This window comes from Lepisma saccharinum, chromosome 27 (genome assembly GCF_977018435.1).
Source record: "Lepisma saccharinum chromosome 27, izLepSacc3.1, whole genome shotgun sequence".
Classification (NCBI taxonomy): Eukaryota; Metazoa; Arthropoda; class Insecta; order Zygentoma; family Lepismatidae; genus Lepisma; species Lepisma saccharinum.
The window spans coordinates 53,169,964-53,194,889 of record NC_139255.1 but is presented as its reverse complement, the minus strand read 5'-3'; the positions used below and the strand labels follow the sequence as shown (position 1 = coordinate 53,194,889).

At 39.3% G+C, this 24,926-nt stretch overlaps 1 protein-coding gene across 1 annotated transcript in view; it reads right to left on the bottom strand.

The window, feature by feature from the left end:
* Window positions 1-24,926, bottom strand: part of LOC145980255 (uncharacterized) — a 49,742-nt gene that overhangs the window by 11,410 nt on the left and 13,406 nt on the right. Inside the window, exons 4-7 of the mRNA XM_083113264.1 lie at window positions 23,678-24,060; window positions 19,484-19,669; window positions 16,143-16,351; window positions 351-1,405 (exon numbers count right to left, since the gene is read on the bottom strand). Coding sequence (XP_082969390.1) covers window positions 351-1,405; window positions 16,143-16,351; window positions 19,484-19,669; window positions 23,678-24,060 — 1,833 coding nt within the window. The remainder of the gene's footprint in view (window positions 1-350; window positions 1,406-16,142; window positions 16,352-19,483; window positions 19,670-23,677; window positions 24,061-24,926) is intronic.

Genomic DNA, 24,926 nt, shown 5'->3' with positions numbered 1-24,926 from the left:
AAACTTCTGGTATTCCCCAAAATACGGTAATGAAAAGAGGGGTGAAACATTTACAAATTTCTGTATCTGTATTTTTCTTATTTAGCATTACTTTTCTGCTACTTTGGGCTAACTGCGACCATAAGAATGAGTAATGATTAGACAAAATTGATGAAGGAACACTCAGAAAGAATGTCTATGCCCAGGGCAGGGTTAAAAGTGAAGCACATAATATGGTCAGACATCCACAAAAAATATAAAATTTACTGGCCATTTTCCACCACTACCTAACTACATTTCTCATAAAAACAAAACAAATATCAGGTTTGTACATGGGACAAAAATTAGTCTAATATTGTAGAATGACTTACCTTCCGGTTGATGATATTCTTGCTCATAACATGATAATCCCATGCGGACATTGGAGAATCCTTTCCAGACACGGCTGCAAGTACTTTCGAGGCATCAGGCACATTTAACACAGGCTCCAAGCTGTTGTGTATCACAGGGCTTTTGCTATCCTCGGAAGGTGCCGGCTTATTTCCATCCACGAGGTGGCTGGTGGGATGAACTCTCGGTGACACCGAAACTACTTTTACTTCCTTCTCCGGTTCCGGCACAACACTAGACACTGGTTCTTGCTTTATCACTCTGCTTGCTTCTTCCTTTGGTTTGTTCACCGTGGTTCTCGACACGCAACTGTCCACAGACGGCACTTCCAAGGTAACATGCTCCTTTGGCACCACGGACACCGAATTGGTTACGGTCGTAGTCAAATTTGTGGTCGCGGTGACGGTTGTCACCATCGGAATGACAACGGGTGAAGGTTTGTGAAAGTTATCTTCGAATGGTCGCACAAACACCGGTTCCTTTCTCGGGTGAACTTCCATCACGTTCTCAGTCGTGCGGTTCACCGCGTTAGGAACCATGTTGCGTATGGGGGAACACTGCGGAGCACTCTGACTAGACACTGAAGAAACTATAGGTAATGGCATCGTCGTCACGACGGTCGTGGTGGTGGTGGTGGTAGTCACCGGCGAACTCAGCACGGCTGCAGGATGGGGTTGGCGCACGACTTGGTTCTGATGAAGCACGTGAGGTGCCTGCTTCCCTGAATGGTGGTGGTGGTGGTGGTGGTGGTGATGATGGTGGTGATGGTGATCGTTTGCCATGTCGGGAACGCTCGCTCGCGACTGGTGCTGCTGCTCTGCCTGCTGTTTCTGATTTGCTATCGGGTGCAAAGGCGGGGGTGGATGACTTATTACAGGTGGATGATGAAAATTCGAAGGAACATGACCAGATTGAGACACTAGCGTCCGCTCTCCCTCCTTTTTCTCTATCGGGACGATCGCTGGTCTGTTCCCCTGAGAGCCCTCCCTCATCATGGCTGTTGCCCCATGATGACTAGAGTGGGAGGACTTCCTTGCTGAAAAGCCAAGAGAGGTTGGATCAACATTTCAACACACTTGCATGCATCACTAGTCAAAGCTCTGCTCGACCTTGGATGTACCTCAACATTTTTCAAAAACGTTTCCTTACATGATCCAAACTCTGAAGCATTTGATCTATTTAGAATCCCTCATACAGTTCAGATGAATAATTAACTCCACTTATATACTGTCTAGTTAGTTGTGATAGTTTCGGGATGCCATACATATATTGGCTTTTACAAATGTGTTAATTTTGTTTGTTTTGAAGTACTTAGTGGACCCACAGTTTAAAGTGGGATCTCAACCTGGAGCTCCTAGAGTACAATGCAACAGTGTTATCACTACAACTATGGGAATCCTGTTACTAATACACAGGTAGCACAAATATATCTATTGATGTGTGCCTCCATCTTAGTAACCGGGATAGCTGAAGACATAGGGATGTGGCTCGAAGGAAAGCGCAGGCAGAGAAGAGATTAAGAAGACAGAGCTCTCTCCACACATATATGGCACAATCGCTGCTGGCTACCTGCAAGCCCACGTCGGTGTAGTTATCGCATCTCGACGCCTCAGGCATCCTCTGTGATTCCACACGATCGCAGCACTTACTGTGCTCATCCCGACAGTTTCTGTGATCTACGATAACTGTCCACTTTTTATCCAAAGGAGACGTTTTACTCTGTCATAATGTGTTCACTCCTCTGCTACCGGGTTGATTATCTCTACGGAGACAGACAAACCTCGTAGCAGCAGAGGAATGCAAGTGCTAAACCAAGAGTATGCTAGGTATTGGTTGCACGATTGGGTCAGCATACTGTGTGGAGAGGCGATGTATTAACGTTTGCTCAGTCTCCCTCATCACTACGGCTAGGATTTTGATGGTAAGGCAGAAACATTGCATAAGTAGATAGAAATGTGTTTTACACGTAAGTGAATTAATTGGGATGCCTTTGTTAGGGCATTTTTGACCCTTTTTGGAGTAGTCATTTTTTAAACTTTGTGAACTGTTTAAGTAATTTTTCTGCCTTTTTAAAAGTCATATTATGCATTTTTCAACATTTTGGTGAAAGAAGGGGCATTTTACATGCAAATGCAACCCTTTGAAGGAGAGAGGTTCCCAACTCTCGTCTCATTGCCTTCAGCGCAGTTGTGAATGACTGTGTTTGAAGAAACAAGGAAATTATGTGCAGTATTATTGACACAAGCTGTTGTGTAACAATTCAGCTCAAACAATGTAATTTTCCCCTCTATCAGTAAATATATTGTCACCAGACGGATTGTTGTAAAAACAAGGGGTACAAAATTTGTGTCCTGTATCGGACATTTTGTCAGGGAAGCAATATGCTATGGAATTGAAATTTACTTAACAGCAAGTGCTATTGTTCATTTCAAGTATGCTCCTCTTGTGTCGGTGGAAGTAGAGATAATTGTTTCCGTGTACAAGGCTCTGTTGTCCGAAAACCGACAATCATTCACTTTTGAAAATGTTCTTATGATTTTTGTTGTGTACTGCAACTCAGTACTTAAAGTGTAAAAGATGACAAAAAGTGAACTTTCTTACTTGTACTACCATACACAATGAACATGTGATAGATACTGTAACATTAATTTGTAATTTGAATTTCTCTTGGTACTTGATAAATTTGTTCTACAAATCTTTCAGAATTTTTAGGTCATTTTTTTTGCATGTATTAGGTCATCAATATCCTAGCCCTACTCATCACTATATTTCTCTTAAATGTTCGCATAACCACTTCTTATGCAAAATAACAGTATTATATTATTATGCAACACAAATATATATATTTCCAAATCCTGTATGAGAAATTCTGAACAGATCAAATATTTGTTTTAAAATTCTGAATACTGACAATAAACACTTCCAAAAATAAGACAGACCCAAGATCCAGTCAAGCCCTGACATAAACACCAATAAATAACACTACAACTACAAAAATTCCCCTTCTGAGAGAAACACCACATTCCACAATTACCAATCAAGGAAAAAAGTTCCTACATGCATTGACTAGAGATACGAATGACACCTCTCAGGGCACGGGGAAAAACATTAAGATTTGCAGAAAAAAAACACCTCAGAACTTACGTTTGAACATATGGATTCAGAATCTATATACGCCTTGACTGAGAGAGAGAAGGAAAATTCAGAACTGGGTCAAAGTGGCAAAAAAGCATAGCAAACTAAACTAAATTAATCAACGAATTAAGTGGAGTGGAACTCTACATTTCCAAATGTTTTTTTCTTCTTCTTTCTTTTCTTTCGCCATAGGCCACTGAAAAACTTATTCAAAGTTCCACAGTATATTACCATAATTTAATTTCATGAATAAACTATTGCCTTACTTTATAAAGAGATAAATAAATAACACACTGCACAATTAAAACAAATATTTCTTACCTACATGAAGTTTCGTGTTTCCGCACTGCACAATTGGACAGTTTTTTTCCGATAAATTTCGAAGCATCTTTTTTTATAGCATCTTCGCTCGAGATGCCGTGCCCTTAATGAATAAAGGTACTGAACCTTCAAAATTAATTGGAAAAAACTGTCAAATTGTGCAATGCGGAAACACGAAACTTCATGTACGTAAACCGTGTTTACAGCATCCAATCATGAAAAAATGTTTAGTTCCCAGAATTCCAAAGCACATTTGAAAGTAAAACTGATGTTGACATATTATATTTCTCTTGCTCAGAATGGACAGATGAGACAATTGTTTCACACTAATACACCTTCAAGTTGGGGGATTCCAGAGTGTAAATTGCTTCATCCTTGTTCAAGTTTATCTAAAAAAGGACGTATCTCTAGCCATTTGCATATAGATATAGTAACAATTTCAGTTGTTAGTCAACAATGAATAAGCAAACTGTAATTTCATTTATTCATCCATATTCTCTTGCCATTGATAGAGTGGAAGTGATTTATACATGAAAATCAAATGTGCAATGCAAACTACATGTACATACACTTACCATACAAAACAGCAAACACTCACACACCACTACAAAAAAGTACTTACTGTGTCCACATAATGATATGCACGAGATGCATTCAGAAAGTTCCAGGAATTGTATTGTACTCTGATTTACCTTACATACAGGGTGACCACAATTAAAGTTGCCCTACTCAGAGACCTCTGGAGCCTGTTCAAAGCCACGGATTGTACTGAAATTAGGTATAGAGGCTACGGAGAAACTGGCTACCTAACCTAACCTAATCCATTGAATGGGGTCCAGAGGAAAACTACAAATTGTGACCACCTAGTACAAGACAAAATTGCAACAGTCGTTAAAACACTCCTATAAAATTTATTCCTTTTTGGCAGATGAGCAGGTAATGGTAAAAGTTAAAAGCATCATAACAGTTTGTTCTTCAGACCAGGGTGCAAGTTACAGAAATTTCAGGATCAGTTACAACCTTGCCCAATAATCTGAGTTGATATTGAAATTATCAAACTATTCACTTGAGGTTTCCACATAAACAGAAGACACCTTCATCTGTTCGGTACCACTCATTAAAGTTTGCTGTATTTCAGCTACAACAGTGCAATTCCAGGAACTTCTTGAACATACCTTGTATATAATAATTTTTCAGCACTGTAGCCTTCACAAAATACACATGACAAAAGAGTACAAATTGGAAAATAAAATTATTATGAAACATAACTATAGGCCACAAAACTTGTTTCTTCGTGAAGCAAATGTTACTCATAGCCACACAGGTTGCTCTTCGCATAGTTTGAAAAAAAGAGCCAGATGTTCTAAATTCTAAACCTCTTTAGAATTCCCATCTACAGTATTAGAAGACCTCATATGGGCTTATGGGATCAGGAATCTTTATAATGATGCAGTTATTCTAAGTAAAGTGTTCCTAGAATATTAAAAAAAGTAACACTTCCATAGGCATCCATGTAAAAGTTCCAAGCAATATTAATCTTGCCTCTCATTCAACTCCTTGAGCTTTACAATGAAAACTGTATACCTTAAGCTCACTTTACGCAAACTAAATTGAGACTAACAGGTGCATTCGATAGATTTGCATTGGGAACAAAACATCAGAGAAAGAGAAAAATAATTTTTACTTTTTGGGAATGCTATACAGTTAAGATACTAAAAAGCAAAATTGAAGATTAAATATCTCGATCAAGTATGCAACAAAAGTTAGCAATTCTACGAATACCTCATGAATATCACTGTTTACCCATTGTCTGCACCCAGTTAATGCAATAATCCTGAAAATTTCTCCAGTCTTGGCTAACACAAAATTTTCCATCTTATCTTACAGGCACATTGAACATAACACAACAGAATAGCAAACAATATCAGTGCTTGTCAAGGAAGAGTTTTGAACTCTGGTTAAGCAATGATTGTAAAAGTAATAGTTATTTATTTTCCCAATATTTCAACATCTCTCTCTGTGTGTAAAACAATGCAATTTCCATCTTGACAAAAAGTACATGTGCACTTTGAAACATTGAGAAAATAATTGTATGGCCGCCAAAAGTAAAATTCTTGTAACAAAAGCCGACTCAGTGCTTCTCAAAAATATATTGTTTCATGTAAAGTTGATAGTTTAAATTCTGAAAACTTATACAAGTTTACAGTATTGGCACGATCCTTCCAAAAGTGATGCATTTTATAAAAACAATCATTGCTGAGAAATGCCTGAAGTCTAGCAGAAACTTCTTTCATACTTTGCAAATATTCAACCTCACATGTGGTCGAGGTTAATAACTTATAGAACTGACAATTTATATTTCTAACTATTATGAAACTGATTGGAAAAATAAAGAAAAGGAATTACTGTACATTTTTATGAACATTTTAATGCATACAGCACCAATTTTTGCAAGTTTTACTGCAAATCTTTCTATCAGATTCTGACTGTATAGCATAGGGAACTGTTTACAGCAAATATATTAATTATACTAACAATCTAATTTTCCTGTATACACTGTAGAACTCGTAAGCAAGCAATTTTGAACTATCTAACAGTTTAAATTAAGCAAAGAATAAAAATTAAAATAAAATAATTAGCTGAGAGAGAGATGGCCAACATTAAGCTTTAATCACAAATATTATGCCAAAGCTGATTCCATTCCCTTTGCTCTGTTTTTGTACAAAGCATATGTGTGTGTGCGAAAGCACAGAAAATCAAATTAGGTACTTGTTCCAGGCCATAAGCAGCCGTTCAATAAACATTATAAAAGTATTGCTGTCACACATTTTTGTAACAAACAGATTGCAAAACAAAAAAGAATCCCGCTGCTAAAGGAGAGAATATGCACAACAGAAAGTAAATATGTAGTAATAAACAACAAAAATGAGAACTGGAAATGTAAAAAAACAGTGCAAAATAAATCTAGGAAAAAGGAAGAGGCACAACCACTCATGACACATTTTCAATTTTAAGAGCTCTATGACAACTTGTGAAGTTCTATTGAATTCAAAACTACATTAAAGCCTTTATAAGGTATTATTTCTCTTGTAGCCTATGGTTAGTACAGTGGGATCCATAAGTATTACCGTGCAAATTGTCCATCACCATGTTTGTGCACTTTATTTGACCCAATAAGAGCTTCACGAATTAAAAGAAAACTCAAAACAAGCTGTTGACAACTTCTGCACCAGCGTACATTAAAATCCATCCCTTAAAAACACATAGGATGTAAGAGAAAAAAATCATGAAAATAGTCATGGACAATTTGCACGGTAATACTCATGGATCGCACTGTACAAGCATAAAATGACAGTTTTTCGTTGCGACGTTTCAGGAGAACATAAGCTCCCTTCATCCGACATTTATCTTTAGTTTGATTAAAGATACAGTTATAACAATGGTTAAAAAATTTTAACAAAAATAATCAGTTATACAATGGATGTTGTTAATGTTACATTGTTGTAACATACCAACTTAACTGTGAAATATGCAGTCTGTTTTATTATTATTTCAAATTAAACATTTTGATCACCTTTTTTTAAAAATTATGAATCCCAAATATCATCCGGCAATTCAAAATCGTCATTGCTTTCACAGAGTTTCTTGATGTTTTCAGTTACAATAAATTTTAAAGACGGTGGCTTACTCCCCTTTTGATTGATTTGTTGATTGATTTGTTGTTTTAAGTCCACTTTATGCACAGTAAGGCTAATTGGGACTGGACCTACAGTTTAAAGTGGGATCCGAACCACTTGTGCCTCCACCGGGTATCGAACCCGGGACCCCTTGATTACAAGGCGACGACGCTACCACTGCGCCATCGGGGAGGCCCTACTCCCCTTTTGAAAAAGTAAACTCCATTCATAGTGGATCTATGTACCATTTTCATTATTTAATTTATTTCAGTGTTCTTCTGCAATGAACGAAGCTTCCCAGACATTCAAATCTATGTTTCCAGTCACTTTCCAAAAAAAGGTGATGAATTTTTTTTATCTAATATAAAAATGGATGTGTGTGTGTTCCGGCATAAGTCTCGAATGCCTGGAGCGATTTCAACCAAGGTTGGTACGTGTAACACTTGCAACCTGGAAAGAAATACTGTGGGGGTAAGACATCCTGGCACCCCTGAGGGTGGAGGTGGGCGACATATAAAAATAATTGAAAACTACCGATATTAGTGTGGAATCCATAGTTGTCTGGGTCGCTAAGATGAATAGTGACACTCCCAATGCCATTCAACTCCAAGACACCCCTAAGGGTGGGGGTGGGAAGGGGGTGACATGTAAAACGACCGATATTAGTGTGGAATCCATAGTTGTCTGGGTCGCTAAGATGAATAGTGACACTCCCAATGCCATTCAACTCCAAGACACCCCTAAGGGTGGGGGTGGGAAGGGGGTGACATGTAAAACAACCAATATTAGTGTGGAATACATAGTTTTCGGGGTCGCTAAGATGAATAGTGACACTCCCAATGCCGTTCAACTCTAAGTTCATTTTACACTATAGTTAGAATTCATTATTTTCCTGTCTAATAGAATATTGGGATAAATAAATACCCGAGCAATGCCGGGCAATCAGCTAGTCTGAAATAATAATAATAAAACACACTGTTTATTTCACAGTTAAGTTGCTATATTACAACAATGTAACATTGACAACATCCATTGTATAACATATTCTTCTTTGTTAAAACTTTATAACCATTGTATCTTTAATCAAACTAAAAATAAATGTCTGATGAAGGGAGCATGTGTTCTCCTGAAACATCACAATGAAAAACTGTTTTTTTATGCTTGTAATAACCAAAGACTCACAGGCGTCATAGTGGATCTAAAGAGAATGGATTTAATTTGATTCATTTTATTTTGTTTCTCTGCCACTTTTGACTATCGTGAAGGTGAAGATTAGTAACGATATGATGAAGTTGATGAAGGGACACTCAGAAAAAACACTCATGCCAAGGCTGGGATGCGAACCTGGGACCCATTGCGTCGTAGCACAGTATGCTAACCACTCTACCGTAGAGGTTGGCTCAAGAGCAGGGAATCTTCCACAAGTGTCACCTGGTTGTTAACTGCATATAATATTTACATTTTCAAATACAGGGTGATTCTTATAGAACCGGCCTGATGAATTTGCTAATAATGTTGCAGATGATGCATGTAACGGTTCACAATTACGACATCATAATCCGTGGGCTGTGCTAAGTCGAATGGTGTGCAGATTGTCCAACAGGTGGCAGCACTTATGCTGCAAGGTTGAAGGACACGTAGCGGTGCACGTACGAACATGTTTGCAGGGCCCAAGTGACAGTCATGGAGTACACTTTTGAACAGCAAGTGTTTCGTGTGTGTGGATACTGGGCGACATGATCGATTGCTAACACACAACACATGTATAAATTACGTTAATATCTATGTGAAATATTTTATATTACATCTCATTTTGTTGGGCCAGTTCAATAAGTATCAACCTGTACTTCATGTGGACACGTATATCTATCTAAGTGACCAGGTCATAGGTAAATACTAGTGGCCACTACCATGGTAAAAATTCAAGAATAATTCCCAGTTTTCACGGCAAACTTTCCAAAAAATCAAAGGTACAAGCAGATGTTTTCTTTATTTCAATCTTATGTATCATGTATCACCACCCAGACACACACACACAATATACCGGGTGGTCCACAAGTCCCGGAACGATCACATATCGTGAGAAATACACATCGAATGGGAAAACAAAAAAATAGTGTTTAATAAGTGAAAGACAGCTATTTAATGATATCACACTTGATTCCCCACCCCCGCCACCTGGGGGTGGGGGGTAACTGTAAAACTTTAAATGAAAACCCTCATTTTGTATTGTAAAATCGGAAAGAGGACTTCATTCCGAGTTCAACGAGCTATCAACCATCCTCCTAGCTCAATTAGGAACGGAGATATGGCGATTTTTAATTTTCGTTTTTTAATTATTTTTTTGGGGAGCGAAAATTTAAAATCACCATATCTCCGTTCCTAATTGAGCTAGGAGGATGGTTGATAGCTCGTTGGACTCGGAATGAAGTCCTCTTTCCGATTTTACAATACAAAATGAGGGTTTCCATTTAAAGTTTTACAGTTACCCCCCCACCCCCAGGTGGCAGGGGTGGGGAATCAAGTGTGATATCATTAAATAGCTGTCTTTCACTTATTAAACATTATTTTTTTTGTTTTCCCATTCGATGTGTATTTCTCACGATATGTGATCGTTCCGGGACTTTTGGACCACCCGGTATATACAATATAAAGGGTCTGTGTGATTACAACGCAACCTAAAATTCTAATTAAATTCAATTAAACTATATAATTTAAGATACTCACACTCGAAATACATCTGCCACAAATGATACGAGATAGACTAATCCATGAAAAATTGTTAATTGTATAAGAATTTCCAACTCAATTTTACCTAATCAACTTCAAGATATGTTATCTTGCAATCATCTTCAGTCTGTGAGATAGATTGTTCTGAAAAGGACACTAACAAAAGTAAACAAATTGCGAGAATTGTTTTATTTTTCACGCAGCTTTTTCATCTTCCTCAATAAAAATTAAAGGTATACTTGACTCAGGGCATTTATAAATATGTATAAATTCAATGGGATTTTCATTAATAAAATTTGCAATTTTTCAAGTCTATGGAGAAAAATTCATGCAGAATTCCCGGAGCCAATAATTCACGCATAATTCTCCGTTGAGTAGCCACTCTGTTTTATTAACTCCTTTCTAGAATAGAGCCTACCGCTTCATGTTCTTCACTGAGAATTGAACTGGCCCACCCAAAACATAGCTGCTGGAAAAATTTAGAAAAAACAACCAAGTTTGTGGTTAAGGGTGAGCCGATACCACATTGAACCAATTTCCATACTGATTCCGATACTCTCACCAATTCCCACAGATACTAATTAAGATACTTGCAATAACTAAAAGTTGCTGCAAATATTGATTAATATTAATTTGTAAGAATTCCACTCTACAGGATGGGAAATAACCTTTTGTTAGGGGTCTGCAGGAAAACTGTGTTAACATGGAGTCATTTGAGGTGTGGTGTGTTAAAGTAGGCTGTTTTCTGTGTTTCAGGAATTCCAAGATGGCGAATCTATTGTGTGACAGTGAGGAGCAGCGAGTTGTTCACAGTAACTCCATGCATTCATCAACAGTAAATGGGTCGCAAAGAAACTGCATCGAAGTGAACGTTCTTGACTGCCAAGGTTATTCCGTTCCTCAAGGATCCCAAGAATACTCTGGATGCAACGGAGATCTGCTTCCTTCACGACAAAGCACCTTGCTTCAAGGCAAATGCTACCCAAGACCTTCTTCGGCAAAGTGGCATTGACTTCTTCAGCAGTTCTGAGTGGCCGGGTGCACCACCGGACTTGAATGCAGCAGAACACTTTGGGGCTATTCTGAAGGATGCAGTTGAGTCCTTGATGATAGTGGAACGTGGACCGGACCGCTATTCCCAGGCAACACTACTTGCACATCTGGAACAAGTCCTCCATGACATGGAATGGAATAAGGACTTGGTTGCGAATCTTATGAGGTCCTACCCTCATCTTCGTGCTGTGAGAGAAGCAAATGGCGGACATACTAACTTTTAATTTTGTTTTTGTACACCACAATTGTCGTAGTAAACATTTGGTATTACCATAATTTCTTAATTGTTGTTACTTTTTACTGTGGACCCCTAGCAAAAGGTTACTTCCCACCCTGTATATGCATCAATTTACCAAAAGTTTCGCTCTAAAACACAAAAATTCCATACATGCTATGTAATCACAAAGTCCAGGTTTCTCACACATAACTAGTGAAAAATAAAAATAAACTTCAAATTGTACATAATATCCAGGACAATTAGGCTCTACGGAAGTGCCACGTGGAATTTTTGTGGATCCTATGAAGGACCAAAATGCAGATACATTTTGATATGGAAACATTTGCATCAATATTGGCTCGGCCCTAGTTTGTACTGAATGTAGAAGTAGGTATTATCGGTGATCAGATGTGACATCATATGGTTTCTGAATTGAAAATGCCTGAAATGGCTCAGGATTGTTATAGTTCAATTCCTCTATGCTCTCCTTTGGTTTTTGAACAACATTTGTACAATTCTGTACATCACCAGTACAATTGCTCCTCAGCCTAACAGGTTCCCCTGATTAGAGAAAAGTAGCAAGCCAAAAGCAATAACCTCCTTCATCGGCCGTTACTCTCTCAAACATTCAAAGAATGTTAAGTCAGTATCAAATCAATCTTCCTGGTTGATTGAAAGTAAGTTGCTGATCAATGGGTATTAGGGAGCAATAACCAGGTGGTGGAAGAAAGGATAAGTTAGAGTGTAACGGGCGACGTTGGGTCTTTTGCTTTGGATCGAGGAACGAGCCTACATAGCGCAATTCTAAAGTCTTCTCCGAGGAACTAACCATCATCGAATAGACAGGTAATATCCTTCTCTAACCTTGTTGATCTAAACTGGAAGATATAAACCCAAGTCTTAGTGTTGTGCCATTTCATGTGTGAAAAGTAACCTCTCGCCCATTATCATCAAGTTATCTGCAAAGGGCGAGTGCTCACCAGTGAGAATGAATTAATGACAAAGCTACATCACCCAAGCATAATGGTTAGGATTCTTGGTAAGATCCCAAAGAGCAGCAGTTCGTTACGGTTACAAAAATGAAGACAGTCTAGAAAATGTCAAAAATGAGCGAAGGTAGATTATAAATATGTTAATTAATACGAGGGTCACTATTTATATTTTGAGCCTTGGCAACACTGATTGAAGTTAGGTGTGATTTGACGTTTGCAGGGAATCCTCTGGTATTATTGACCATAACGTACTTCAAATGTTTTGTCAATAGCTTCATTTGTGTTGTTTATGTTGTCTTGGAGATTGCGCGACAACAATAAAATGGAATTAACTCGTGAACATTTTCGTGCGATGATTTTTTACGATTTTCGATGTGGATTATCAAGACAAGAGTGCATCAATCAACTTACTTCCACATTTGGCGATGAAGCCCCATCCTTTGCCACTGTGAAACGCTGGTATAACGAATTTAATCGTGGCCGCCATTCGCTCACAGACGAGATTCGCCAAGGTCGTCCAAAATCAGTTGTTGTTCAAGAAAACATTGATGCTGTACAAAACCTAATACTGCAAGATCGTCATGTGACATACTGTGAGATTGAGGCAACCATAGGCATTAGTTCCACCAGCATATATAAAATATTACATGATCATTTAGCTGTGAGAAAGGTATGTTCTCGTTGGATCCCACACAATTTGACAAAAACTCAAAAAGACGCTCGCGTCAATTGGTGCAAACAAATGCTCAATAAATACAATCGTGGTGCTTCAAAAGACGTATATAAAATTGTAACAGGTGACGAATCATGGATATATGCATATGCGCTGGAACGTAAACAGCAGTCGACTGTATGGGTGTTTCAAGATGAACCCAATCTAACAAAAGTTGTTCGCGCTCAAAGCACATCGAAACAAATGGTCGCCTGTTTTTTCGGGAAAACTGGTCATGTGGCAACTGTGCCTTTAGAGGAACGTAGAATGGTCAACTCTGAATGGTACACAACAATTTGTTTGCCAGAGGTCTTTGGTCAAATACAGAAAACAAACAAACGCCGTCGGATCATTCTTCATCAAGACAATGCCAGCTATCACACATCTCGTCTAACAACCGACTTTATGAACAGTAAACTATCACATATAAAATATTTATGTGAGGTTAAAGTTACACTAGCAAGTTTTTTTTTTCGTATAGGGAGGTGAGGACCAGAATGGACTGTCACTGTGTCGAGGGGAAAATATGTGAACAATTTGCAAGTTTCGCACAATTCTCAGAGTATGATAGTATCTGTTTATCTCCTTTCGGGATCAACATTTCCCTTGAGTTCCATAGCATGGGTGTTGATTGTTGACCCGACGATATGAATGAATGATAAAAGAAAAACATAATAAAACACAACACTTACAATGGGATTTGAATGATCGCCCCCCCCCCCCCCTCCCGCCAGACATTGCAAAGTGATGTACGGTAGTTTAGCTTTTGAAGTGTTCTGGGATCTATGCTGACGTATTTTCTACTTGTCCTTAATTATCACCCTTCTACAAAATACTTTGTCGACTGGCAACTCCGATTCATTCGTCCACAAGAACGCGTGGTTTTCGGGCATAGCGGACCGGACACACTGTACCGTGGGAGGTTGACTTTTGCTTTCTTCTGTCGCGTGAAATTTGCAGCGAGTGTTTCGTTCATATTATTTACATTACACGATCTCTATTGTTTGTCGGTGCTGTGAAGTGATAAAACAGAGGGACCGGGAGTTATTGATGACATTCTGGAGAAGGGATTTTCGGAATTTATGAAAAAAGTGTAAACAATCTGAAATGGAAGGTCTGTTCCTGAGTTGGAAGAATTGTTTCAGGCAGGAGTTGTGAAGGATGGTAAGCAGTATATTAGGCATTTTGATTTTTGAGAAGAAAAAATATCTCTACAGAGTGATTGACTGAGTATAAAAACAGTGAAACTTTATTGTTGGCCTTATTCGTTGGTTTCCTCTGCAAAAGGTGTTGTGAAATAGTAGAGGATACTGAAATTTATCAAATTTATTACATGAAATTGGAAAGGAAAATGATTATGCCATTTCCTTCCCGTTCAATGTTCATTGCACTGCATGAAGGAAATAATCGAAGTTGAATTGTTGGACTCTACGTAGCTACTATCAGAATATATTTGCGAATATAAAATATCATACATATATTTTACCTAGTTACATTTGGATATTGATACAAGGATGAGAAATTTCCCATTATAAAATTGTAGAAAGAAGTTATTTTCTGAATAACATGATGGCCAGGGAGGGGGAGGGGGGGGTTCTGGCCCCCATAATCCATTTCGGTTGGCCCGAAATGCACGCCACTGTTAGGCTCAAAATAGAAATAGTGACCCTCGTACAGTATACTGCAAAGAAATAATGACTTATTTGTGAAACCTTTCTTATCTATTGTTACTTGGTGAGCTTCTGTTGTTAGTTTTGTAGCATGCCGCAAGGTGCGCAGGTGTCAACTGGTTGGTTGCAGTGTTGTCTGTTACTGCATACAGGGATTCAGATGTGGTGTACCCATCAGTGTATATTTCCGATCCGCATCGGAACACTACTTCACTTTTAAAGAAAGTTCCGGAAGTTCAGTTTCCCTCTGACAACCATTAGTCAAGTCCACGTGGAGCCCAACAAATCCTCCCCTCAAACCTTTTCCACCAATAGCGTCCATTTTAGAAATTGACAACTCTTGTCAAGTCGACGTGGGGTAAATGAGATGTTGACAATTCAGTTTCTTTAGAGATTTCTTAACTTGAGGTTGAGGTTGTGTTATTATGTTGTGCTATTCTTTTTATAGTATACAATGTGGAGACCTTGGGAGTGTAACGTCATCACAGTTCGTGCTGGATGTCTAAACACTGCAGGCAAAAGTGAAAGCAGCGCTTTTCAGAAGAACAGGTGCTGGCTCGAAACCAGATACGCGTCCGGCCAGCTTCCTCTGGAGCTGTGTCAAAGATACCGAAAAGAGGTTCCAAGGAAGACTTAACCTATACACATCACAATTCTTCTATGCAAGAGCTGGAATCAAGGCGAAGCAGATCACACTACAGACAGGCAGGTGACACCAGCAAGTACTTACTTTCACTACCGCATCCCGAATAAATATTTTTCATCACGGAGCTCAATCAGAACAGCATATAGTATATAGAGATGTTTTCATATTACATAATATATGACTTCACACAGAAAATAACAGTACACTGAACAATGTTACTCTTCCACAATGATCATGAGTGGTTGTGCTCTTAATATAATTAGAAACTACAAAAACAGAGACACCCTATGTTAGAAACAAAGAATAATTAAAATACAACTAAGAGTAACGTTAACGAGGCACAGGAATGAAGCATATACATTTTCAATGAATCTTGTTGTATGAAAAAGCAGTGCAATTCACAATATCATTTAAGTAACGTACACGTTATGTACAGTGCTCATTCCTATACCTCGGAGACAAGGAGTTGTTTTCAACTGGGACACATCCAAGCAGCCAATAAAAAAACAGTGTAGGAAATCAACAATGTACACAATCCCCTTTTTTATCCACACCTGGCTAGGAGGGCACACCTCTCTCTGTTGACCTGTTGACCCGACGACCCTCCGACCTTCCCTCACCTGGGGACTCCTGCCTCGACTGGGGCTTCTCCATGGTGTCGTGGCCTCCCTTGCGTTCTCTCTCCTTCTCTCGTTCCCTCTCCCTCACTCTCTCTTTCTCCCTCTCTCTCACTCTCTCCTTCTCTCGCTCTTGCTCTCTCTCCCTCTCTCGTTCTCTTTCTTCTTCTCGCAGACGTTCCCTGTGCCTGTGTTCTTCTTCCAGTTTCAACCTGGAAAAAATTCAAGAAGTTTTCTATAATTAGGATGAAGGGGTACAGTTTCACATGCAGTGCATTTATCTTAATTCCGTTAGGTGTTTCTTGTAGTTTACGGTTCTCAGAAGGACATAAACACAATTTTTGATGTAACATTTCAGGAGAATACATGCTCCCTTCATAAAACAAGAATAATTGCCTGATGAAGGAAGAATGTGTTCTTCCGAAACATTACATTGAAAATTAACCTAACCGTAAACAAGAAAAATTATACATCTGTCAAATGTTACAAAGAGTATTAGTTTTTATTTATACAATTGTGTACAATTCTAGGTTTGTATTGTTATTTCATTCTTACATGTGAATGAGTGTGCAAGATCTCACAAGACCATTCATTAGGGTTAGTTAAATTCCAACTTATAGATATGTGTAAATTAAAAGAACCAATGAACCCCCTAAGATGGGGAGGGTAGTATAAATATAGTCTCTGGTGGAGGGCAGAGCGAGAGTGACTCAGATTCTGATAGACAGTGTGTTCATAGTGTGTCCAATGGGTTTCAGTGGCCTCTGATAATCTTAAACCTAGAAAGCTAACATGTCCTGTGCCAAATGTTAAAGCTAACCATTCGTCTGCTGGACTAATGATTTCTTCAGTATTAAAACGCAGCCTAAATTATGCAAAAACTATTTTCTTTACATTGTATCTAAAGATATCTGTTTGGCGGTTACGCAGAGATAGGTAATTAACTTTGATAAACTTGCTTTTCATTTTTCTGGGTAAATTTCATTCGCGATCGATTTTGCCACCTGTCTGGTGGCTTCGTCAGGCATGTACTGTCTGCGGCGTGGTTCCTTCTTCTTCCGCTTGTGCTCGTGGTGGCGCTTCTTTTACCGCACAGTGGGGTTTTGGCGCTGTAAGTGGCGGTTCCCGCTCTCATCGTCTACTTCCCATAAAACGGGAAGAAAGTGAAAGGACTACGTCAACTAGCGCCGCCACGAGCACAAGCGGAAGAAGAAGGAACCACGCCGCAGACAGTACATGCCTGACGAAGCCACCAGAAGGGTGGCAAAATCGATCGCAAAATAAATTTATGCGGAAAAATGAAAAGTAAGTTTATCAGTTATTTTCTTTACTACAAAAGTCAGTATTTGCTTCCAAAACACATGAATAGCATGGCAGGAATGCAAAATTACATTTTTACAAGTCTTGTGTGCACTGAAAACAACACTTTGACTAATTGTCACCACACATGGCTTTGAGGCAATGGCAGCACACGCATCTGGTCATCATCCTCTTGCTTGAGGGTCAGAATGCACATTTTTTTCTTCCTTGTTGTTGATGAGCATCTGCATTAGTTTTTTGCATTTCTACATTCAGGATGATAAAAATCTTACGAACTTCTTGTGGAAGTTTTGGTGTACGTAGGCACACACGTTTCATCCACCAGACGATGCAAAATTAAAGATCGTTAAAAACACACTGAAGGAACGCTTGTAAAAGGACACCGATACTTCCCTGTCGGTCTATCCGATCCAAATGAAGGTAGATGGGATGGGGAGCTCAAGATTTTAGTGGAAGGGGTTGAAACAAGAAAATGGCCCCACATGCATAGTCTGCCAGACGACTGCTTAGCTTTCTAGGGTTAAAAAAGCATCAGCTAGTTCCGTTGATACTAGATGGCTTCCACAAGCAGTACCTGTCATAGAGTCACATGTAGAGATGACTATGTTGCAAATTATAGTTAACCGGAAGAATCCGAAACCTTTATATGTAGTAAATAAATGTACAGCTCATTTCTGCAACTTTCAGCAAAAAATGCACAAAAAATTCTATACATTCTTTGTCTGGCTTCTGGTGCATTCTGAGGATAGTTACCCTAGTGTAATTCAAGACGAACTTTCCAAAAAATTCAAGGGTAGCAGCAGATGTTTTCTTTATTTCAGCCTTATGTATTACCTCCTCTCACAACCCACATGTACACAGACACACACACAATATAAAGGGCCTGTGTGATTCCAATTTATCCAAAAATTCTAATTAAATGGTATGTGACAGTGGGAAACTTCTTATGTCACGTGCCGGCAACATCTTTGTTAAAATCAATAAAAACACACAAACACCACAATAAAAAACACTTTAGGAGTTCTTCCAAGCTTTCGATTCCATCTTGGAAACATCATCATGCGGGCTGGTTGAGAGGTGACGGAAGTGACGTGGTTGAAGTATATACATTTAAAATATTTAATTTAAGCTGTGAAGTTTACAGTAGCGATTTCGCAAACTCAGACTAGAAATACATCTACAAACACAAATCACAAATGTTATGGGATATATTAATCTATGGCAAATTGTTAATTGTACAAGAATTTTAAAATCTTATTTCTTTTCTGCTTGATATCCTGATGTAAAATGGATTTTTCAAATAAATAAATAAATTTACCTAATCAACTTCAAGATATCTTCCCTCTGTCAGATAGATTGTTCTGCAAAGTACACTAACAAAGTTAAAGGATTGAGAGAATTATGTTTTATTTTTCACGCAGCTTTCTTTTACTTTCCGAGTGGCCACGGTGGCTCAGTCGGTAACGCGTCTGACCAGCATGCTAAAGGTTCCAGGTTCGATCACCGGTCAGTTCAAATCCGGGTACTTTTCTAGTGTTAGAAGCGGCCCCAGCGCCCACCCAGCGATGCCATGGGTACCTGGGGAAACCTTGGGGGGTAAAGATGGTGAGGGGCGTGATGCTGATAACATCACCCCCATTCACAACCGGATCAAGAAAGTGTGGGGCATTAACCCCACACCCCTATATGCTTTCATGCCGTGGTGCTAAGCACAGGGGAGCACTTTACCTCTTTCTCCTTCCTTGAAAAAAAACTAAACTGCGAAACACTTGCATTAATAAATATGTAGAAATTCAATGGGATTTGCATTAATAAAAGTTGCAACTTTTCACCCCTACAGAGAAAAATTAATGTAAAATTCATGCATAATTCCTGGAATTCAAGGAATTCCTGGTCAGTAGCCACCTTGATTCTGGTCGAGCTGAAGTAAATGTTTATTTTGTTTTCCTACCAGACGCAACCTGGGCAGTATCTTAAGAGAAATACAGGAATTGAACACATGTCAGACCCACTAGGAAACTTACCTTTCGTGCATGACAGATGGACCCGCAGGAGAGATGAGTCCCAAAGGTGAGCCCAGCATGTCAGGAGGATACCGGAGGCCTAGGAGAGGGGACACGCCCGGATACGAGGGAATACCAGGCGCTGGCAGAGGAACCAGAGGGGGGCGTAGCAGGCCGTATCTCTCAAGATAGAGCTGCTCTTCCAACCTGAAATAAAAAGTAACAATCAAAGATCTCATTTTAGCATCGAAATAATGATGCACCTAAGCTCCGCAACAGGTTTTATGTTTTAATCCATGCGAGAACGGCGCTCCACATATCTCGTGCCAGTCCCTCAACTGCCGAGCTGTTCATATCACAGCCAGTGAGAAAATCGACAGTATTGCAGCGGAACTATTGTGCACGTTTGGGTCTATATGCGCGAAAAGTTGCTGCAAACTAATTTGTCGCAGGGCATTACATACTTTAAAATTGTGCTTAGATCATGGTCGAATTAACAGAGACAGGGTAATTATCTTATCCCCTTGGTGCCTAATTTTAAGCAGTCACATCACTCCCTGAGGATGTGTAAAACTAACACTAAACTATCAATGAATGTACCCAGAAGGCAACAGCTTAAGAAAACACGCACATACAAGAGATGTACCATGTAGAAATGTCAGCAAAAAATGCAGGCTCGACCAGGACTTGAACCCAGGTCTCTGGCATACTGTGCCATCGCTCTACCAACTGAACTACCGACATGGGACGTCTGCAGGATTTTTCCCAGAGAGGGGCAAACAAGGTATTTTTTCCAAAGGGGGCAAACAAGGCACATTTCACCCCCCAAAAAAGTGTTGTCCCCTCAAAAAACATAGCTTCAATTTGAAATGATCATGTTCATGCAAAACTTAACATATATTATTGTAGCTGAAATGAAATTATGTGTGTTAAATATACAATTTTTGGTTGACTTGCAGCCCCTCCCCCCCCCCCCTTTCCGGATGTCCATGGCTACCGACCTACTTGTTTTACCAGTGACAGTGAAAAAAACAGGCGAAGTCAGCCTGGATTTGATACCTCTTCCCTCCACATCAGGTTGCTCTCTCTAAGACATGCCCCTTTCCCTGGACCTGGTCTACTATCAAAAGCAAATAATTTTTTCCAACATATTATACTACAGGAAATATTAAAATCAAATTTGGAATCCTCAAAATTTATTTGAAATTACTTAAAAGTGTGAAAGTTTGAGGCTCAAAAATGTTCTTACTTCCCCAGTTTCATTGCAAGATTGAGGATGAATTACCACAATAAAAGTAATATGTATGGCTTACCCAGGACTTAAAACCTTATGATCCCTGGCTTCATACCAACCTGTGGTATTTTGCCAAGAAGGCAGATTATAACATGCAAACACATTTGGATCATACTGATTAACTTGGCACTTGCCTTGTGCTTCAAAAGTTATTTATGTCGTTTGCCTGCTTACACACACGCACAATCTCTCTCACTCACTCACTGCCTTGATGGACAAATGTCTTCAGGGCTTGCCTTGCAAATCTACCACTGATGGTCATGAGTTACAGTCAGGGCTTGGCCATGGGTGCTCCTGTGTGTATTTTTATCAATTTTAGTTGATCATCATTCATCTTCTTCGTTGTGATTTGCAACAAGTGGCATGAAAAAAAAAAAGCCGATAATTTTTTACAAGGGGTTTGCAACACTGATGAAGTTGAGCATGCCCTAGTATTCTGTGCTTGCAACAGAGATAGAATCGTCAGAGTGGGGTTGCGTACGTGTGAGTAGCAGTAAGGTGAAATGGCTGCCGTAATACAAAATCCCACCAAATGCGAAGTAGATCTGTCATACCATTTCTGAACGCCAAAGGACAGAATGCAGCTGACATCCATTGGGAATTGTGTGCCATTTATGGACCGACAGTGATGAGTGAAGGGAAGGTCAGGCAATGGTGCAGAGAGTTTCGGGAAGGGCATTCAAATGTCCATGACGATGAGCATAGCGGAAGGCCTAGTGTTCAGACGGACGACCTGGTGGAACGCGTTAACGAGAAAGTGCATTCCAATCGCCGGTTCACAATATCTGAAAAGTTTCCAGAAGTGTCTGCGAAAACAGTGCATCGAATTGTGACTGACAACCAGGGGTATCACAAACTGTGTGCGAGGTGGGTACCAAAAATGCTGACTGACGCTCACAAAGAGCAAAGAAGGACAGCTGCACGTCATTTTTTTGGCCCACTGGGGGGAGGATGGGGATGACCTCTTTTTGCACATAGTGACGGGGGATGAAACGTGGATATCGTACGCCACTGGGGAGTCGAAGCAGCAGTCAATGCAATGGTGGCACTCTGGTTCTCCTAAAGCAAAGAAATTCAAACAAACACCATCAGTTCACAAAATCATGGCAACCGTGTTTTGGGACCAAAAGGGTGTGATTTTTGTGGAATTTTTGGAAACAGGATGAACAATTACAGCAGAGCTGTATTGCGAAACACTGAATAATCTGTGATGTGCCATCCAAAATCGGCGGAGAGAAATGCTACGCTCTGAATTTTTTCTGATCCATGACAACGCCCACCCACACACAGCTGCTCGTACTGTTGAGACAATTGAAATATTTTGATGAGAACTATTCAATCATCCCCCTTACAGCCCCGACCTTGCCCCCAGTGATTTCTTTCTTTTTCTTCACCTGAAAAAGTGGCTTGCATTGAAGCATTTCAACTACAGGATTTAGGTCAAAAGATATAGGAAAGAACACTTACTATACCTTTTGACCTAAATCCTCAACCAACACTTTCTCGACGAGTCAGGTGTCTGAAAACATCGCATCAACCTATAGAAGGAGAAATATAACCTTCGAAACATTGTTTGACCAATCTCATGTTCACACATGTAAGTTACTGATTTTTAATCTTTAGTTGATATTCGATTGTGAGCAATTCGCACATTATCAGTATATATACAGTTATGCAAATTGCATATAAATTAGGGATGGGACTGATTAATCAGTACACTATCGGTATCGGCCGATATAGGTGTATCGGTAAAATTAGACCATTTTACTAATTCGATATATCGATAAATATCTGATAATTTAGTGCAAAATTCTGCCATTTTGTTGTAATTTTTGTGGATAATCTCCATGCCCTACTTGCTAAAAAAGTAAATGTCTAAATATGCAATTTCTTTTTCACTGCAGTCACCTTGAAACACAGATTTATTAAGGAGTAATTATCACGTAGGTCAAAAAGAATGGCGAATGATGGTGCACCAAGGAAAGTGCGTAAAATACAACTGGTGAAAATCCAGTCCATACAAAGCCTCTCCAGCAGTATGGTACAAACCAGTATGTTGCGTAAGGTAACAAGCGCAATAAAGCTAATGGAATTGGACAATACAGGAGGAGAAATGGGTCCTTCTTGATCCGAAGTATTTTAGAGTCAGCACGTAATATTCATCCAAATGACACTTCAGAAAAAGCAATCCTTGCCAGAAAACTTAACTCCCTGAAATTGCTATGATATCGCTTGGCACAAGCCATGCATATTTTATCGGCAGCTTAAAATTGTATATATTTCTCTCTTGCTACGAAGAAGAAAGTAAAACTTCAGCTATATTTTGCGCCTCCCCTTCCTGTAAACCTTTCAGGTACTTCAAGGACCATTTCTAATTTTATATCGGATAGGTAGAATATTGGTTACCGGTATCGGTAAATTTCATATCAGTACTTTATCTGTATCGGCCAAAATTTCATATCGGCCCATCTCTAATATAAATATACAGAATATGCAAATTACAAATGTATGTAATTTAAAAAAAACAAAAACAAGTAGTAGTAATGTAATTAAAAAAATTAAAAAATTTTGTGACTGCCCCCTGAGAACAACTCCTGTGGGTGCCCTTGACACCACTGAAGTACAGGAACCATAGCTAATGTTTCCAACGTAAGAAATTTGCTCCCTTTACTTAATGTAATGTGTAGACGTCTTTCTCTGTCTACAAGCCTGTGTGCATAGAGATAAATACTGAATGAAGATTGATGTAAATTTTGAAAAAAAAAATCTTAATCAAATATCTAATTATTGTAGGTAGTTTTAACAAACATTTTCAGCAAAAATTTAACTTTTCACATTGTGTCTTGTTTATATAGCAGCTTTACTCTTTCCTTGCATATTTTTAGTGCATATAAATCACCAGCCTCAGAAATTATGCTTACCTGTACGCATGGGAAAGATGCGGTGGATACAATCCATGATGATACGGAGCGTATGCAGGATCCAAACCAAAATGCGGGGCGATACGAGATTCGTCCGGCCTATACGGTTGGAATCCGCTTCTTCCTAGGAGCAGTTCCTCGGGGCGGGTTGTGCAAGTCGTGGATATGGAACCAACACCTCGGGCCAAACTTTCTCCAAACGAGGTAACGCTTGGCATGCTTCTTGGCACCGAGGAGGCTAGAATCTCCTCGCGGGAGGACCCGGTGGTAGAGCCAAGACCAGAAAACAAGACATCGTCCTGCCTGCTCCCTGGAGGGGGTCGCAGAGACTGCCCGGCAAGCTCATGTGGGCTATGGTGGGATAAGCTTTGTCGTTCCAAACCCTGGAAAAAGAATAGAGTTCAGTATATTGTTTTGCACTAACACTTCAAAGTACCACATTTCACATTTCACCACATAATTGTTGGAGATTTTATGCTTTTTATTTTTTTGCAAACAAAGTGGGGTGCGGCCATTATGTTTAGCTTTTATATATATAGGGTGATTATAAAGTCTCGATCCATTATTGAGAAAAAGAGGCTAGAGATTAAAACAATTGTATTGAATGAACTCCCTAGTATTTGGTAACACATAATCAAGACTGAAAGAAAAAAATATCGGACATGATAAGTGGTGTACAGAAGAAAATCCATTAAAGTGTCACCTCAACGCACTTCCACATGAGCACTCTGCATGTCTACACATGAATCCCAATGTCTAACCGTTTCACCAAACACATTTAAAACCATTGCCGGTGTATGTTGAGCACAACGTGCTGGATACTTTGACGTAGGTGTTGAAAAGAGGTGATCAAATCTTCCTCCTTCACTGCCTGTAACAGCTCTGCACACATTGTTTCACAATCAGCTGTAATGGAGTAAGTATCTTCCGCACAGTCGGTTGTGGAAACAACAGCTCCCTGCTTAAACTTGTTGTTGATGCTTCAAGTGATGGCACATTCTACCCGTTGCACATTTTCGGCTGCTACGCTGGTCCTTCAAGAATGTTTAGCATCTTACACAGTACCTATTCGCTTGAATTTTTTGAGCCAGTAGCCTGATATTAACCTTGGTTGGAGCAGGTTTTGTCCACACACACCTAAGCTATTCTCTCTTCATTAGTCAGCATCTTTCATATCATGTACAATGGAAAGAAGAAATCAGTCGTTTTCACAAAAATGGATCGAAACTTTATAATCACCCTGTATATA